Consider the following 17,001-nt stretch of genomic DNA (forward strand, 5'->3'; position numbering starts at 1 on the left):
TTTACTTTAATGAAATATCACCAAACTAATTTCCAGAAGGGTTACGATGAGATTTGTGTTTCTACCAGTCCTGTAGGAAAATGCCCTTTCTCTACATCTTCACTAGCAGTAGGTATTATGGCTTTTTAAATTTTTTTTTCTTTTTCCTGGTCTAATGGGTTCAGTGGGATTTTCCTGTATTCCTCTAATGCACTTTTTCCTGTTTTCCCCCACAAATTTAGTGATCAGTATGTTGAAGCAGTTCCCAGCTGGACCCTGGTGCCCTTTCTGACATCTCGTCTCACCACAAAACAAAAGAAGACAAAACAAATGCCCTGAGCCTTTAGTGACACTGTTCCTGGAGCCGTTCTGGAGAGGAGGTGTTCCTCTAGTCCATGACAGGCTCATTTGCCTCAGCAACAGTTGGGGGAAATCGTCGCAAACCTTAGGAAGATGAAAGCCACAGATGGACAACCTGTTTTCTAAGAAACTGCCTTTTTTTTTTTTTTTTTTTAAGATGTTATTTATTTGTCTGAGAGAGAGAGAGCACAAGCAGGGGGAGCACAGAGGGATCAGAGGGAGAAGCAGGCTCCCCATTGAATAAAAAGCCCGATGCGGGACTCGATCCCAGGACCCTGGGATCACTACCTGGGCCGAAGGTAACCTTTTAACTGAAGGAGCCATCCAGGTGCCCCAAATAGCAGTTATATAAAAAGTGGTTTCAGAGCTTTGAGGGAAGCTGGTGTCTCTGAGGGCTCTGTCCAGGCTGCAGGCTCTTCTGGCCCCGGGGGCATGCTGGGGGCAGGGGGTAGAGTTTTAGCTTGCAAGGTCTTCTCTCCCGCACTGCTAGGACCTGTCTTTTCAAAGCAGAAATCACCACTCCCGAGTCTTTGAAAGGATTCAGTATTTATTTAGTGCCACTAACATTAATACAGGCCACAGGCAGGGCTGGGTAGTGCGGGGAGCGGGACGGGGCTGCCGCCCTCACCGGCTACGCTGGGGTCAGTGGGTGACATTTGCCCTGGGTTTGGGTGTGGTCTGGCAGGGGAGCCTGGAGACTCTCCTGTGGGCGGGGGAGGGGGGGAATGGGGGATGGAGGCTAATGTCTTCCCATTTCCACTTCCCTAGGCCCCAGATGGAGATGAGGAGTCAGAAGACCAGAAGATTGGAGGGCGGCTGTGGCAGGGGCATGGGTTGGGGGATGGGTGGGCTGTTGTGAGCGCCTGGGCCCCTGGGTGCAGGAGGACTGTGACTTCGGGCGAGGGCTGGGCAGAAGGTGTGACCGTGTGTGTGCGTGATGTCAGTGCTCTGTATCTGTGGGCGACGTGTTCCCTGCCATCGCCTCATCAGTGTGTGACATTATGGCTATGTCTATGTGACGTCACTGCATCCACAGGGGACACCACTGCAGTGTCTGCGGACGAGGGATTGCGTGGTGCCGGTGTGGGCCTGTGAGAGAGCATCCGAGGGGGTGGTGGGGTGCGGGGAAGGATGAGTGTGGGGTGTAGGCCAAGGGCACCCACTTTGGCAAGTGTGCGGGGAGTTCAGCCGGCCGTGGCCGTGGCCCTGGCTGCTGGTCCACGCCATGGGCGTCTCGTCCACGCCGTGTCCGCAGACTGGCCGGTCAGGGCCACACCTCGGTGCCCAGGGCCTGGAGCTTCCTCAGCCACTAGGACAGGAAGGAGATGGTAAAGGTCAGTGAGACAGACAGAAGGACAAACCTTGCCCGGGCCTGCTTCCTCCCACCCCAGGCCCCGTGTTACCGCCGAGGACTCTTTGGCTCTTTTGGGGGCCTCCTTCCCCTCAGACTCCTCCTTGTTAAACCTCCCTGCGAGGGTGGGCCTGAGATGTGGGCCTCCTCGGTACACAGGTGAAGCGACAGTGGTCAGAGCAGCCACCTGCTGGGCTCCAGACCTTGGCTGCAGCCTGTCCGACTTGTATCTTTGCTTCCCCAAGCCCCAGAGATCCTGGGAGCTTGCCCCAAAGCCCCTGTCCATACCCCCCACCCCACCCCCAGACAGGGCCTCAGTTTCTCTCCTTTGTCTCCACAGAACTAGCTCCCCACCCCCCACCCCCCCAGGGCTAGCCCCTTACTCATTCCCAGGAGGGTTTTTCCAAGGAGCCTGCCTCTCTCTCCTCACACACTCTCCCTGGCTCCCCAGTGCCCTGCAGACAAGCCAGATCCATTCTACAGGGCATGCAAGGCTCCGCCCACTCTGTCCCTACCAGTCCTCCTCATCCGAAACTCAAGTCCTGCCAGAGTCCTCCAAGACTTCAGGAGGCCTCGCTTGCCACCCCCCCCCCCCCCCGCAGGAGCCAGCAGGCGGTCTGGAATGCCCTTCCCCCTCCTTGGCCTCGCAAAGGTTCCCGCGAGGGGTCAGGGGTTGGCTCAGACGCTGTTTCCTGGTGGGGAGGAGGGGGCCTCAGCCAAGCGCTGCTTCCTTTGGCCCCCTCCCTTCCTTCCCCGGCTCTTCCCTGGGGCCAAATGGCCTCACGTTCCTTGGCTGGCTCTGGTCCCCCCTTGCTGGCTCCAGCCTGACCAGGACTCACCCGGCTCCTGCCCTGTCGTATATCCATCCTTCACCCACTCTTGCCTGCCAGACGGCGAGGGAGAGAGTGGTCCCTGGCCATTTCTCAGAGACCAGGCTCCTAAGGCCCCATCATCATCTGCCTGGACCAGCACAGTTGCTCTTGGCCTGGTCTTTGGCTGTGGCCTTCACCCCCCCCAACAGCGACTAGAGGGTGCCTATGGACCCCTGAGTCCAGTCACGTCCTTCCCTGCTCACTGCTGTCCCAAAGCTCCCAAAGTTGTCACCGCAGCCACAGGCCCTGTGTGACCCACACCGCCCCCCCCCGCAACCCCCCCCACTTCCTACTCACCCCCTCGATTGCTCTGCCCAAGCCACACCACCTCCTCACCAGGCCCAGCCCTGTCTCAGGGCCTTGGCTTGGGCTGTGCTCTCCACCTGGTATGCCCTTCCAGGGACACCCCATCCCCCATGACCCCTCCCTCTAGTTCTCTGCCCCGACCCGACCCGCATACCCCGCATGCAGGACAGAGAAGCCTGCCTGGCCTCCTGTGGAAAATTCTATCCTCACACTGCCTCATCCCAATTCTGCCTCACCCACCAGCAAGGGGCCCTACAACAAGAGCTCAGGCATCTGGTCTACCCTCCGTCTGCCCCGCTGGACCGGGAGCCCCACTAGACCCCTGCCTATTCCTCCTGGTGTCCTCAGCACCCAGCAGCTGCTCCAGACACAAATGGGCTGAATAAAGGAACCAAATCACAATTGTGGTGGCAATGAACTTGAGTGACACTCGCTGTGTGGCCAGCTCAGAGTCAGGGCCGGACTCCCCATCTGCAAACTTCCACAGTACAGTTGTTGAAGGAGAGAAGGCTAGGCGAGGACAGAGCACCAGTGGGACACCCTGCCACTGCCCCTGCCCCTGGGTGGGGCCTGTGGGACCTTCTTCCAGAAAGCTGCCCAGCTCTCTAAATGTGAATGCTTTGCCAGAGGGAAAGCCAACCTTGGCTTGATAACGGCCAGGCCTCCGGGATCCTGAGGGTCTTCTCTAGCATACGAAAATCCTCCTGAAACCTCCCTTTTCCTGACCTCACCCAGCTCCCAAGTATATAACCAGCCACCCCTCCCCATCCTGGTACAGCGGCTCTTTCTGCTCAGGGCTCCTGTCCCCCTGGTTTTTGTTTTGTTTTAATTAAAAAAATTTTTTTAATTATGTCTCTATTTATTTTTAAAATTTATTTGATAGACAGAGATTATGAGTAGGCAGAGGGGCAGACAGAGAGAGAGGGGGAAGCAGGCTCCCTGCTGAGCAGAGAGCCCAATGCGGGACAGCCCGATGCAGGACTCAATTCCAGGATGCTGGGATCATGACCCGGGCTGAAGGCAGAGGCTTTAACCCACTGAGCCAGGCGCCCCTGTCCCCCTGTTTTAATAAAACCACCATTTTGCACCAAAGACATCTCAAGAATTCTTTCTTTGGGGCACCTGGATGGATCAGTGGGTTAAAGCCTCTGCCTTTCGGCTCAGGTCATGGTCCCAGGGTCCTGGGATGGAGCCCTGCATCAGGTTCTCTGCCTGGTGGGGAGCCTGCTTTCCCTCTCCCTCATCCTGCCTCTCTACCTACTTGTGATCTCTTCTGTCAAATAAATAAATCTTAAAAAAAAAAAAAAAAAGAATTATTTCTTGGTTGGTGGCTCCGGACCTCACCCCACTGAAGAACCTCACCTATATTCTTTTTTTTTTTTTTAAGATTTTATTTATTTATTTGACAGAGAGAGATCACAAGTAGGCAGAGAGGCGGGCAGAGAGAGAGAGGAGGAGGAAGCAGGCTCCCTGCTGAGCAGAGAGCCCGATGCGGGGCTCGATCCCAGGACCCTGGGATCACAACCTGAGCCGGAGGCAGAAGCTTTAACCCACTGAGCCACCCAGGCGCCCCTACCTCACCTATATTCTAAAACCTCCTCACAACTCTTGCCTTATCCAGCCCCCGGGCCCCGAAACCAGTATTTACTTATTTGTCTTTACGTTGCTTGTGTGTGTTTAACTTAAATAAATGGATATCCACAGGACACAGTCTTGTCAGGGAAAAAGGAAATCTAGTGCACTTGCCATCAAGAAAGAATGACTTAGGGGCGCCTGGGTGGCTCAGTGGGTTAAGCTGCTGCCTTCAGCTCAGGTCATGATCTCAGGGTCCTGGGATTGAGTCCCGCATCGGGCTCTCTGCTCAGCAGGGAGCCTGCTTCCTCCTCTCTCTCTGCCTGCCTCTCTGCCTACTTGTGATCTCTGTCTGTCAAATAAATAAATAAAATCTTAAAAAAAAAAAAAGAAAAGAAAGAAAGAATGACTTAAAAGGGTCCACGGGAAAACCAAGACTTTGTGTTCTGGTCCAGCTGATGGGAGGGTCCTGGGTTGGCCCTGGCTTTGGGATCGTGGCGACAGCTGTAAGTGGGAGCATGTTAGCAGCTCAGAGACTGACTGCATCAAGGTCAGAAGGAGTAAGAGTGGAAAAGGAAGGCCCTCTCCTGATCAGAGGGTGTGGGGGGAGCTGAGTGATTGGTGCTGGACCTCAGCCCTGGCCCCTGACCGGAGGCATGTAAAATTCCGATGATGTGATTCTACAGCCTGTGGTTTGCCTACGCTAGCCCACCCAGGAGCTGGCCTCACTGGGACGCCAAGCCAGAGCCGATGGCCGCTTTCTCAGGGGGAAGGTGAATCAAGACTGGAGCACAGAGGGCCAACGTCCCTTCCTGAGACCTGGCAGAGAGAAGCAGGAGGGGCCCTGCTTTAAGTACTTATTGTTTTCTCTGTGGAGGGACGTCTTTGGGGGTAAACAATGTCAAGAGCTTCCCCTTTCTCCACCTGGGACTGGTCTGGGCTGGGAGCCTGGCTCTGGCCCTGACTCACTGACGCATGACCCCAGGCTGGTCACTTCCCTGGGGCCACAGTTCCCTCCTCTGAAAAGTGGGGATAAGAATAGAACCTCCTTCCTTGCCATGTTGGCTTTGGGCCAAGATGGAGAGAGGAAAACTGTTTGCTTGGAGCAGGGTCTTCTCTCCATCCTCCTGCTTCCCTCCCCGTGGACTGCCTGAGGCTGAAGGATTTCTCCCAGACGGAGCCATCCAGAACGGAAGGGAAAGTGTTGTGAGGAGGTGAGCTCCCCGTCAGAGGGCGTATGTAAGAGGAGCCATAGAGGAAATGGAGCTGGATGTGGAGGACTACCCCCACCCCGGGATTTGAAGACAACCCTCTGGAAGTCAATTTGTCCCCAGGCTGAGATAGACCAGGCTGACCACAGCCTTGCTGGCAGAGCTATGGGAGAGGCACAGGCTTGGGGTTGGCAGAATTTGACTTAAAATCCCCGGTGTCGCCCGGAGCCCAGGGTCCTAAACTGTGAATGGCAGTGCCCTTCCCAGACTCCTTGCCCAGCGATATGGTACTGCGCGGGGACCGTAGCCACCATCTGGGAGGGAAGAACAGGATGTTCTCGAGGCGGTGGCCTGAGTCACCTTCCCTGTGATGCACAGGCTGTACTCTGGGAGGGGGCATGGGGGGGCAGGGTACAGACACAGAGTCCTGACCTGAGTCTGTGCACATGTGCCTCGATGCGCCTTGCTGCAATACCCAGCCCCTGGCTTTACATGCCTGTGGACAGCACTTCACAGTTAGCGAAGAGTTTCCATGCCCTTGATTTCAGAGACCTCTGTTTTTGTAGTGGTTAGAAAGAGAGGCTCAGAGGGGTCTCTGCGCTGCTGCTGCTCCCCCTCCTCCCTTCCTTAGCTCCAGCCAACCCCCATCCCCCAGCCTGGCCTCTGAGCCTTTACCCTGGCTCTTCTCATCATCCAGAGCGCTGTATCTTCTGCCCTTACCCAGACCAGCTTGGGCCCATCCTCCAGCTCAAAGGCCTCCTCCTCACCGAAGCCCTCTCTTGCCGGCCTGGAGTCCAAGAGCCTGGGTTCGAGTCCCCAGCTCTGCCACTCCCCGGCTGTGTTACCTGGGCCACGGCGCACACCTTCTCTGTGCCTCATTTTCCTCATCTGGAAAGTGGGAGGTGATGACAGTGGCTTGCCCACTGATTAGGGTTGTGAGGGTTCAGGGAGTTAAGCTGGCGAAGTGCTTCCGACTGTGCTGAACTCACAGTAAGCCGCCCGTAACTGTAGGCTCTTGGGCTCTCTTTTCATGGCTCCTTCGCTGTTTCTTTCACCCCTTAATGAGGGAGTTCCATGAATGGGTCTGCATGGGTCTTAGTCATGACTATGTTCCCAGGACCCAGCATAGGGCCTGGTAGACAGCCAGCACTCAATTAAGGAAGCACCTAGTGCGAGATGAGCCTCCCTTCCACCCCTAGTTCTCTTCCCAGCCTCCCCGGAAGCCCTGAGACTGAACTATCTCAGTCTGCACAGTGCCTTACCTGGGTGGGGCTACAGCATTGCCTACAGGCCTCTGGGATTCCAGGATCCTTCTCTTGAACTCCTCCAGGACAGCTGGGTCTGTGGCGAGAGGGAGGGGTCAGGTTCAACCAACCGCCCCAACCCTGGGCGAGGGGTGGCGCAGCAGCCCCAATAGCAGGGCTGAGATGGGAGAAGAAGCAGAAAGGACCATCCCCGAATGCCTTCCTGGCCCTGCTTTCTGTCACTCACCGATGGGCTGGCGGTTGGGGACAGGGGCCACAGGTCTGGGCATAGGCATCGGCTGTGACTGTAGGAAGAAAGATGGTGGGAGGTTGGCAGAAGTCGGGACCCCTGAACCAGAATCCCATGGAGCCTCCTGCTCCTTTATGCCCTTGGATGCTTGGGTCAGAGTTCCTTCCAGGGCGGGGAAACAGACCCGGGAGACAGATACCCGTATTAACGGGTGTACGTGCACCCACCTGCCCTTAAGGGACTGGGAACTCTGGAAGCCGGGTTTCCTGAGAGCTTGCTGGAGCTTACCTCGGTCTCCCCTACAATCTTAGTTCCAACCCGACCCCAATTCATGACCCCAACTGAGTGCATCCACCCAACACGGGACCCAGCCCCACTCTAGGCTGAAGCTGACTCACTCTGTAAACTCGCTGCCTTCTCTCCAATGACCCTGAACCTGAAATCCAAAGCCAGCTTTAAACTCAATCACCTAAAATCCAAATCCAACATGAAAACAGCACTTTCTTTAGACTCAAACCCTGACCTAAACCCAATCCCCATGACAAACCTGATCAAAGGTCATAACTTGACATCCAACTCGGACCCCAACCCGTTCCTTAGACCTGGCTGCCATGAAAAAAACACTCCGAGCCTCCTTCCCCCAGCCCAGCCCTGGACGCCACCACAGCCACCCAGAAACACTTTCCCAATACCACACTCACTCCAACTCAACCTTAGACCCTAGACTTTACCTCAAATGGAACCTCAACCCAGCCCCACTCCAAAATGAGCCCCTGTGCAGTTTCTACTCTATACCCAGCCCTGACCCTCACCCCTCCCCAGGTCCCCTTACCCTAACTCAGGGTCACCCAGTCTTTCATTTCAAATATATTCCGAGGCCAGCCCAATTCAACCCTCAGTCAGCAACCCCAAACCCCAATCAATTTCAACTCCTAACCCATGGTCAGCACCAATCCCAATCCTAATGCCCACGAAATCCTAAATCCACCCTTGGTCCCAAACCTCTAATCATCTCTAGCCCCACCAGTCACCTTTGCTCAGCTGAGCTTCAACTCCAACTTTGGGGGCTCCACTCAACCGAACAGAAGCCATTGAGATCCTGCACCCAATGTTAAACTCACTGGTCGCCCTGCACGTGACCCCTGGCCTGACTTTCAACCTTTCCCCACAATCCAAACTCTAAGACTCACGTGATCTTCAATGAAACCCTAACTTTCATTCAAACCAACCCTAAACACGGTGGTCACTAAGAACTCACCTTCACCTAAACACAAGCCCTTCTTCGCATCACGCCTTCCTCTAGACCAGCCTTACTTTTCAGTCTCACTGCCAACCCCCACTTCATGGCTCCTGATCTGTCAACTCAGACACTTCCCCACCCCGACACCAACCCTCCATGAATCCCCCGTCCTTACCCTGAACCAATCTGGAGGCCCACCAGGCACCCTAAACTCAATCCCAACCCTTAATCCTTTCTCCATGTTCTTCCAAACTCAACCCCAATCCTGTGTCATTGACACTCTCAAGTGCGGTAAGTAACCAGACCTAGACTGCAAAGCTCACCTCAACGCCCTAAGACATCACCACCAACACAACCCCCAGACCTGACCCCAGTGCAACCTGAGTCCGGTGCCCTCTAGCCCACCTTGGCCTTGATGCAGGTGTCCAGGGTGGAGCTGCTGACGGCCAGCTGCATTTTGAGCTGCTCTGCCTCCTGCCTCTTCTCCTCCAGCAACTTGGCCATGTTGTCCCGCTCCTTCCGTAGTGCCACCTTCTCCTCCAGGGCGAGCTGTGTCTGCCGGGCACATTCGGCCTGGAGCTTGGCCTCCCGGGCCTGGGCCTCCTTCTGCACCTTCTCCTTGGCCTCCTGACTGGCCCGCAGGGCCTCCTCGACCTCCAACTTCTGGCGCTGGATGTCCAAGTTCTCGCGGGCCACACGCTCTATGCCAGCCCGCAGGCTCCGGGCCAGCTCCTCCACCTTGGTGCTCATGAGGGCGGGCATTTGGTCACAGCTTCTCCGGGCGGAGGCTATTTCTGAGCCAAGGGGATGGTACAGGTTATAGCCCATCGAGTCCAGGGTACGGGGGATAATGGAGTCCCTCCAGAGGTTACGCAGCTCCATCTCAAACTTGTCCTTGTCCAGTGGGAGGCAGAGGGCCTGCACCTTCTGCAGGCGGTCCTCAGCCAGCTGTCGCTCCTGCTGCTGCTGCTTCTGGATCTTGCCACACTCAGCCAGCTTCTCCTCCACCACTCCCTTGCTCATCATCAGACCCTGCTTGTCTTTGGTGCATACTTCCTTCTCCTTGGCCAACTCTACCTCCAGCGTCTTGGCTTTATGGTTCAGCATGAGGAACAAAGCTATAGAGACATGACAAGACATCTCTGAAAGGGTGGGGGTTGCCAGGAGACTTAGCACACTGGCGCCCTACTACCCAGACCAGATCACTCACCATTGCAGCTCTTGTTGGTCTCCTTAAGTTGCTCTTGGCATTGCTTCTCACTCAAGATGATGGCCGCCATGTATGGTTGGTTGCTCACGTAGGTCATCTAATGGGAGGGGACATAAGACAGAGCTCACCGTCCAGCACCCGTGGGTCCCCCTTGCTCCTGGTTTGCCCAGACCCTCTGGGCTGGGGCCCCAGATCCCACACACGGTTGGCCTGGGTTGGTCCAGTTTACAAGGGCATGACTCCTATATAGGGGATGCTGGTTGGATCTTTTTTTTTTTCTTTTAAAGATTTTATTTATTTATTTGACACAGAGAGATCACAAGTAGGCAGAGAGGCAAGCAGAGAGAGAGAGGAAAAAGCAGGCTTCCTGCCGAGCAGAGAGCCTGATGTGGGACTCGATCCCAGGACCCTGAGATCATGACCTGAGCTGAAGACAGAGGCCTAACCCACCCTGCTGGTTGGATCTTTAAAAGTTGTTACAGTTAATACTATATGCTAATAATACTTCTTATTTATTTTTTTTAATTTTTAAAGATTTTATTTATTTATTTATTTATTTGACAGAGAGAGAGAGCCCAAGCAGGGGGAAGGACAGAGGGAGAGGGAGAAGCAGCTCTCTGTTGAGCAGGGAAACAGATGCGGGGGTCAATCCCAAGACCCTGGGATCATGACCTGAACTGAAGGCAGATGTGTAACCAACTGAGCTACCCAGGTGCCCCTGGTCAACTTCTTTTTGACAAGGATGCTGTTAGGAATTGAATTGTATCTCCCCATTCATAAATGGAAGTCCTAACCCCTGGTACCTCAGAATATGACTGTATTTGGAGATAGCATATTTAACGGTGTGATTAAGTTAACATAAAGTCATTAAGGTGGGCCCTTATCCAATATGACCGGTGTCCTTATAGGAGGACATTTGGACACCCAGAAATCCACAGAGGGAAGATGACATAAAGACACAGTGAGAAGGTGGCCATCTGTAAGGCAAGGAGTGGGCCCTGCTCCTGTAATCAATTCTTCCCTCCTAACCCTCCAAAGAAATTCACATCTTGACCTCGTTTATGTGCGAAAATAAATTTCCATTGTTTAAGCCACCCAATTTGTGGTACTTTGTTAGTAAGGCAGCCCTAGAAAATTAACAGAGGTTGCAAAATCATTCCATGGGGAAAATAAAGAGTCTTTTCAACAAATAGTGCTGGCATAGCTAGATCGCCACATGTTAAGGAATGAATTTGAACCCCTACCTCACACCATATACAAAAAATTTACTCAAAGTAGCTCAATGACCCCAATATAAGAACTAAAACTGTAGAACTCTTTTTTTAAAAAGATTTTATTTATTTATTTGACACACAGAGAAAGATCACAAGTAGGCAGAGAGGCAGGCAGAGAGAGAGAGGAAGAAGGCTCCTTGCTGAGCAGAGAGTCCGACGAGAGGCTCAATCCCAGGACCCTGAGATCATGTGGGGCCCGATCCCAGGACCTTGAAATCATGACCTGAGCTGAAGGCAGAGGCTTTAACCCACTGAGCCACCCAGGCGCCCCTATAGAACTCTTTAGAAGAAAACAGAGGTGTTAACTCTGCATGACTTTGGATTTGGCAATGGTACCTTTCTTTCTCTCTTTAAGATTTTATTCATTTATTTGGTAGAGAGAGAGCACAGAGCAGTGGGAAGGGGCAGAGGGAGAGGGAGAGGGAGAAGGAGACTCCCTGCTGAGCAATTGCTCCCCCCTCCCCCGGCAATGGTTTCTTAGATGTGACACCAGAAGCACAAACAAGGAGAAAAACAGATAAATTGGACTTCATCAAAATTAAAGATTTCTGGGCTTTAAAGGATTCTATCAAGGGAAAAGACTATGGAATCACTATATCATATAGCTGAAACTGACATAACATTATGTGTCAACTCTACAGGGAGAAGACAACCCAAAGATGGGAGAAAATATTTGCAAAGAATGTATTTGATGATAGGACTAGTATCCGGAATATATAAAAGTAAATTCTTATGGATCAATATAGAGAGATAACTTGGGGCGCCTGGGTGGCTCAGTTGGTTAAGTGGCTGCCTTCAGCTCAGGTCATGATCCCAGCATCCTGGGATCGAGTCCCACATCGGGGCTCCCTGCTCAGCAGGGAGCCTGCTTCTCCCTCTGCCTCTGCCTGCCACTCTGTCTGCCTGTGCTCACTCTCTCTGACAAATAAATAAATAAAATCTTTAAAAAAACACACAAACTTTCACATACATGTTTATAGCAATCACTGAGGGATGGGAACAATCCAAGGGTCCATCAATGGGTGAATGAACAAAATGAGGTCCATCCACAGAATGGAATATTACTCAGCCATAAAAAGGAACAAAACCGTGAAACATGCTACAATGTGGGCGAACCTTCAAAACGTCATTTAGAAACAAGATGGGATCAGGAGGGGGACAAACCGTAAGAGACTCTTAATCTCACAAAACAAACTGAGGGTTGCTAGAGGGAGGCCGTAGGAAGAGGGTGGTGGGGTGATGGACATTGGGGAAGGTATGTGCTATGGTGAGTGCTGTGAAGTATGTAAGCCTGTCAGTTTACAGACCTGTACCCCTGGAGCTAATAATACATTATATGTTAACATAAATAAAAAATAAAAAATTAAAAACCAAACCAAACCAAACCAAACCAAACAAAAAACATCATTTAGTATGACTCCTGTTATAGGATCCCATTTATATGAAACGTCCAGAACAGGCAAATTCATAAAGACAGAAAGCAGTGGTTGCCAGGAGCTGGGGGAGGGGGAGGCTGGGGAGTGACTGCTCATGGGGATGGGGTTTCTTTTCCAGAGTGATGGAATGTTCTAAAATCAATTGTGAATCATTCTGTGAAGGTGCTCAAAATTGTTGAACTATACACTTTTAATTAGGTGAGCTGTAGAGCATATGAATTATATTTCCATAAAGCTGTTTTTCCTTTAAAGATTTTATTTATCTATTTGACAGAGAGAGTGAGTGAGATAGAGAATATGAGTTGGGGGAGGAACAGAGGTAGAGGGAGATGCAGACTCTCCACTGAGCAGGAACCCGACTTGGGGCTCGACCCCAGGATCCTGGGATCATGAGCCGAGCCAAAGGCAGACGCTTAACCTGGTGAGCCACCCAGGTACCCTTGTGTCTTCCCTGGGCTTGACTGACTGAGCCACTCAGGTGTCCCTCAATAAAGCTGTTGTTTTTTTTTAAGATTTTATTTATCCATTTGACAGACAGAGACAAGTAGGCAGAGAGGCAGAGAGAGGGGGGGGGGGAAGCAGGCTCCCTGCTGAGCAGAGAGCCCGATGTGGGGGTCGATCCCAGGACCCTGAGATCATGACCTGAGCCGAAGGCAGAGGCTTAACCCACTGAGCCACCCAGGTGCCCCAATAAAGCTGTTTTTTAAGGAAGTTCTTACAATGTTGCAAGGTGTGCTTTCCAAGCTTTGGAACAGAACCCTCTGCAGTGGGCACCTGGGTGGCTCAATCAGGTGTTATGATCCCAGGGTCCTGGGATCGCGCGCGTCCCACATCAGGATTCTTGTTCAGCTGGGAGCCTGCTTTTCCCTCTGTCTGCTGCTCCCCTTGGTTGTGCGCTCTCTCTTTCTTTCTCTCTCTCTGTCAAATTAATTAATTCATTAATTAATATCTTTTTTAAAAAAGATTTTACTTATTTGACAGACAGAGATCACAACTAGGCAGAGAGGCAGGCAGAGAGAGAGGAGGAAGCAGGCTTCCTGCTGAGCAGAGAGCCGAGGAAGGGCTCGATCCCATGATCCCGGGATCATTACCTAAGCCAAAGGCAGAGGCTTTAACCCACTGAGCCACCCAGGAGCCCCCATTAATTAATATCTTAAAAACAAAAGCAGAAACCTTCTGCAGAAATATAACAGGTAAAGCAGTGCAGAATGTGGAGGGTTTGTCTTCCTGTCATTCCTTGTCCTTATTCCTTTGGAAGCGGGTTGTGTGCTAATGCCCTGGGCTCAGGGGGAAGGCAGGAATTGCTCTGGACGTTCTAGTGACTTTTGCTTTAAAAAAGCCACCGAAGAAGAAGATCTGGAGGTTTCGATAACATGCGCCGGATCCAAAAATGAAATGAGAAAGAGGCTTTCTTCCTGGTGGAGGAAGCGAAAAGAGGAGGTCTCTGGGTGCTCCTTCTGGACCCCAAGTGCCAAGTGAGGGTCCCAGCAGCTTGACCCAGGCAGGGTGGAGCAGACCCTAAAAATAGCACTGAGTTAGAGTCACCTGGGTGGCTCCGTCATTAAGCATCTGCCTTTGAATTGGGTCATGATCCTAGGGTCCTGGGATCAAGCCCCACATGGGGCTGCCTGCTCAGCGGGGAGCCTGCTTCTCCCTCTCCCACTCCCTCTGCTTGTGTTCCCTCTCTCACTGTATCTCTGTCAAATAAATAAATAAAATCTTTTTTTAAAAAATCACTGAGTTAAATTCTCTTTTCACTTCCAGGATCTCAGGGCGAGAAGTATAGTTGCCCCAGCAGAGAATTAAAGAAAAATCACTTTTCTTAGCATGGCCAGGACTAGGGAATACCAAGATTCACCGGCTACCTTTGGACACTTGGGGCTGCCGTGGCATGGGTAGGGTGGGGAGCATGCACCCTGAAACTAGAGAACCTCCAGTGGCCTTGGAGAAAATCCCAAGAGGTTCCAGCCCAGAGAAATTTGTCAACACGAGGGAGAAAAAAAAACCCAAAAAACCAAAAAACAAACAAACTGTGATTTTCAAATGCTGTATTTGTAAAGATGCAGATTCTTGGGTTTCTAAAATTCTACGATGGGAGGAGTTTAGGGTCCTGGGATGTGTGTGAGTATCTAAAACTTTATGATCTTAGAATTCCTGATAGCCCCTGGACCAGACCACTGTGTGTCTCCTGGAAGATGGAAATGGGCCAATTCCTGGGGAACTGGGAAGTCTGAGGGGGCACGTCCTGGCCTGGAAGCTGGTTCAAAGGGAAACACAGCCCTGTTCTGGGATCCAAGGGGGGACCTGACTTATTCTGGGGACCTGAGGGGGACCCACCTTGCTCTGGGATCTGAGACAGGGAGACATTGACCTTCTCAGGGCAGGTGTGAGGGGGGCCGAGCACGTCTTTCCTGGACGGTAGGGAGGGCTGGGTGGTCTGAGGCCCCAGCAGAGGCCTTTTCTTCCTTCCATTCTCCCCCTACCCCCCACCTCAGCCAGCATGTGGGGGGAAACTGAGGCTGCCTCCATCCAGCCTTCCCCTCTGGCCCTCGCATCGCTCACCCCATTCTGCTGAGACCCAAGGAATGCAGCCCCAGCCTCAAGGTCTCCCAGAGAAAGCACATGTGTGAGAAAGCGGGAGATTGTCTTGCCAGGGGCATAGGACATGAGCTGAGGGAGCAAGAAGGTGGCAGTCTCCTCTAGATGCTCGGGAGTGCCACCAGGACCCTTCCCTGGGGCCGCCCGCCTCTGCCCTGCCCCCAGCCCCCAAGCTGCCTTCCCCAACTCAGGCTTTCACTTCCCCCTCCTCAAAAGGGTTTGGAACTTCTCCTTACCTCAAGGGACTCAATGATGAGATACTTCTAAAGTGGACCCCCAGCACAAGGCAAATGGAAACTGTTCATACTTCTTCCTCAGTAAGCACCGAAAGTGCTGGGTTTTTGTTTAGCTAGTTCTCTCTTGCTGGTATGTGCGGGCACATTCTGAATGTGTAGGAGGTCATGGGCCCAGGGCTGCTGCCAATCCACAGCCAGGATGCTCAGTGAAACTTAAGTTCCAGATAGAGGGACGCCTGGGAGGCTCAGTGGGTTAAACCTCTGCCTTCAGCTCAGGTCATGGACTCAGGGTCCTGGGATTGAGCCCTGCATTGGGCTCTCTGCTCAGCGGGGAGCCTGCTTCTCCCTCTCTCTCTGCCTGCCTCTCTGCCTACTTGTGATCTCTGTCTGTCAAATAAATAAATAAAATCTTTTTTAAAAAAAGTGCAGCTAGATAGTGAATACAGGGGTGCCTGGGTGGCTCAGCTGGTTAAACGTCTGCCTTCAGCTCAGGTCATGATCTCAGGATCCTGAGATCAAGCCCCACATCTGGCTCCCTGTTCAGAGGGAAGTCTGCTTCTCTCTCTCCCTACTGCTTGTGCTCTCTCTCTATATATATCAAATAAATAAATAAAATCATTAAAAGAAAACAAGATAGTAACTACATTCTTTTTTTTTTTTTAAGGTTTTATTTATTTATTTGACAGAGAGAGATCACAAGCAGGCAGAGAGGCAGGCAGAGAGAGAGGAGGAAGCAGGCTCCCAGCTGAGCAGAGAGCCCGATGCGGGGCTCGATCCCAGGACCCCGGGACCACGACCTGAGCCGAAGGCAGCGGCTTAACCCACTGAGCCACCCAGGCACCCCAGTAACTACATTCTTTTAGGATAAGTGTATCCCCAATATCGTATGGGACATACTTGTACTAACGAACTACACATGGCTTATCCACATGGGCTCCTCACATGACACAGAGGGTCTATGACTGCCTCTGGCTCCTGGACAAAGGCATGGGAGCTCAGATTGGGGAGGGGGACCTACCCAGAGCGCCCAGGGAAGGCGTCTGGCCCGTGGCCTTACCAGGTCAGCCTGACACTGGCGGAAGCTGGCGTTGATCCTGTCCAGGTCACGGCGGGCGCCCAGCAGCATCTGCAAGGTGGTCTCCTTGGCGCGGGAGGTGAGGTTGAGATCCTTGGACAGGTTGGCCTGGGAGGCCGTGAGCTCCACGACCTGGTTGTATAGGCTCTCGGCCCTGCGCTCGGTGGCCTGCAGGTTAGATTCCGTGCTCACGTGCACGTTGCCATAGACCATGAAGAGGACGAGGCCCAGGATGATCAGAAACTGAATGAGTGAAACAAAGAGGAAGAAGTAGCGCAGGTAGTACCAGCAGTCCCTCGGACTGCCCCCTGCCCGAGAGTAGGGTCCTCCGTGCTCCATTGCCAAGCCCATCTCTGCCTGGGGCCCGCGGTGCTGTTCTGCTGGTTGGCCTGCGTTGGGTGGCGGCCGCTGCCCCTTGTGCTCACCCTGCCATGGAGCGGGGGGAGTGTTTATATTACTCCTCTTAATACTTCCTCTGCCTGGCTCCTTCCTGACCAGGAGGAAATGGGGGCTGTGGGTTATCACAACACTCCCACCCTGGCTGTGAAGGGAGGGGCCGCGGCGCTGCTGGGTTTCTGATAGTCCCTGGGTGGGGCACCAGCTGGGTGACGGGGGTGGGGGGACTTCTTTGGCTCCTCGGAGCCTCAGTTTCCCCACCTGCCCTTGCTCCGTGCCAAGCACTATCCTCACTATTCTCAGCACTGGCTGCATACTGTCTCCTGTCATCGACCCCTGTGGAGTGGAGGAGGAAACTGAGGCACAGGGAAGCAAAGGGACCGTCCCTGGG

The 17,001-nt window shown here is 52.9% G+C and overlaps 1 protein-coding gene across 3 annotated transcripts; it reads right to left on the reverse strand.

Moving 5' to 3' along the window:
- Positions 1-866: 866 nt before the first annotated feature.
- PLVAP (plasmalemma vesicle associated protein) lies at positions 867-16,663 on the reverse strand. Of its 3 annotated transcripts, none has more exons than XM_059160438.1 (6): positions 16,197-16,663; positions 9,596-9,692; positions 8,791-9,476; positions 7,143-7,200; positions 6,914-6,992; positions 867-1,648 (listed from the first exon to the last, which is right to left on the reverse strand). In XM_059160438.1, the coding sequence occupies exons 1-6, from the start codon at positions 16,563-16,565 to the stop codon at positions 1,642-1,644; spliced, it is 1,296 nt and encodes a 431-aa protein (XP_059016421.1). In that variant the 5' UTR covers positions 16,566-16,663; the 3' UTR covers positions 867-1,641. The 3 variants fall into 3 exon arrangements, with proteins under 3 accessions (XP_059016421.1, XP_059016419.1, XP_059016420.1); XM_059160436.1 differs by having other exon boundaries at positions 8,791-9,527; XM_059160437.1 differs by having other exon boundaries at positions 8,791-9,503; positions 16,197-16,662.
- Between the last annotated feature and the right edge of the window lie 338 nt (positions 16,664-17,001).

The sequence above is a fragment of the Mustela lutreola genome, chromosome 2 (genome assembly GCF_030435805.1).
Source record: "Mustela lutreola isolate mMusLut2 chromosome 2, mMusLut2.pri, whole genome shotgun sequence".
Classification (NCBI taxonomy): domain Eukaryota; kingdom Metazoa; phylum Chordata; class Mammalia; order Carnivora; family Mustelidae; genus Mustela; species Mustela lutreola.

Excerpts from the sequence above, each read along its gene's own strand:
- PLVAP (XM_059160436.1), bottom strand. The coding sequence starts at position 16,565 with ATGGGCTTGGCAATGGAGCACGGAGGACCCTACTCTCGGGCAGGGGGC. Across the intron at positions 9,693-16,196 it reads GCCAGTGTCAGGCTGACCTG|ATGACCTACGTGAGCAACCA; the intron begins GTAAGGCCACGG and ends CCCTCCCATTAG. Across the intron at positions 9,528-9,595 it reads GACCAACAAGAGCTGCAATG|AGATGTCTTGTCATGTCTCT; the intron begins GTGAGTGATCTG and ends CCACCCTTTCAG.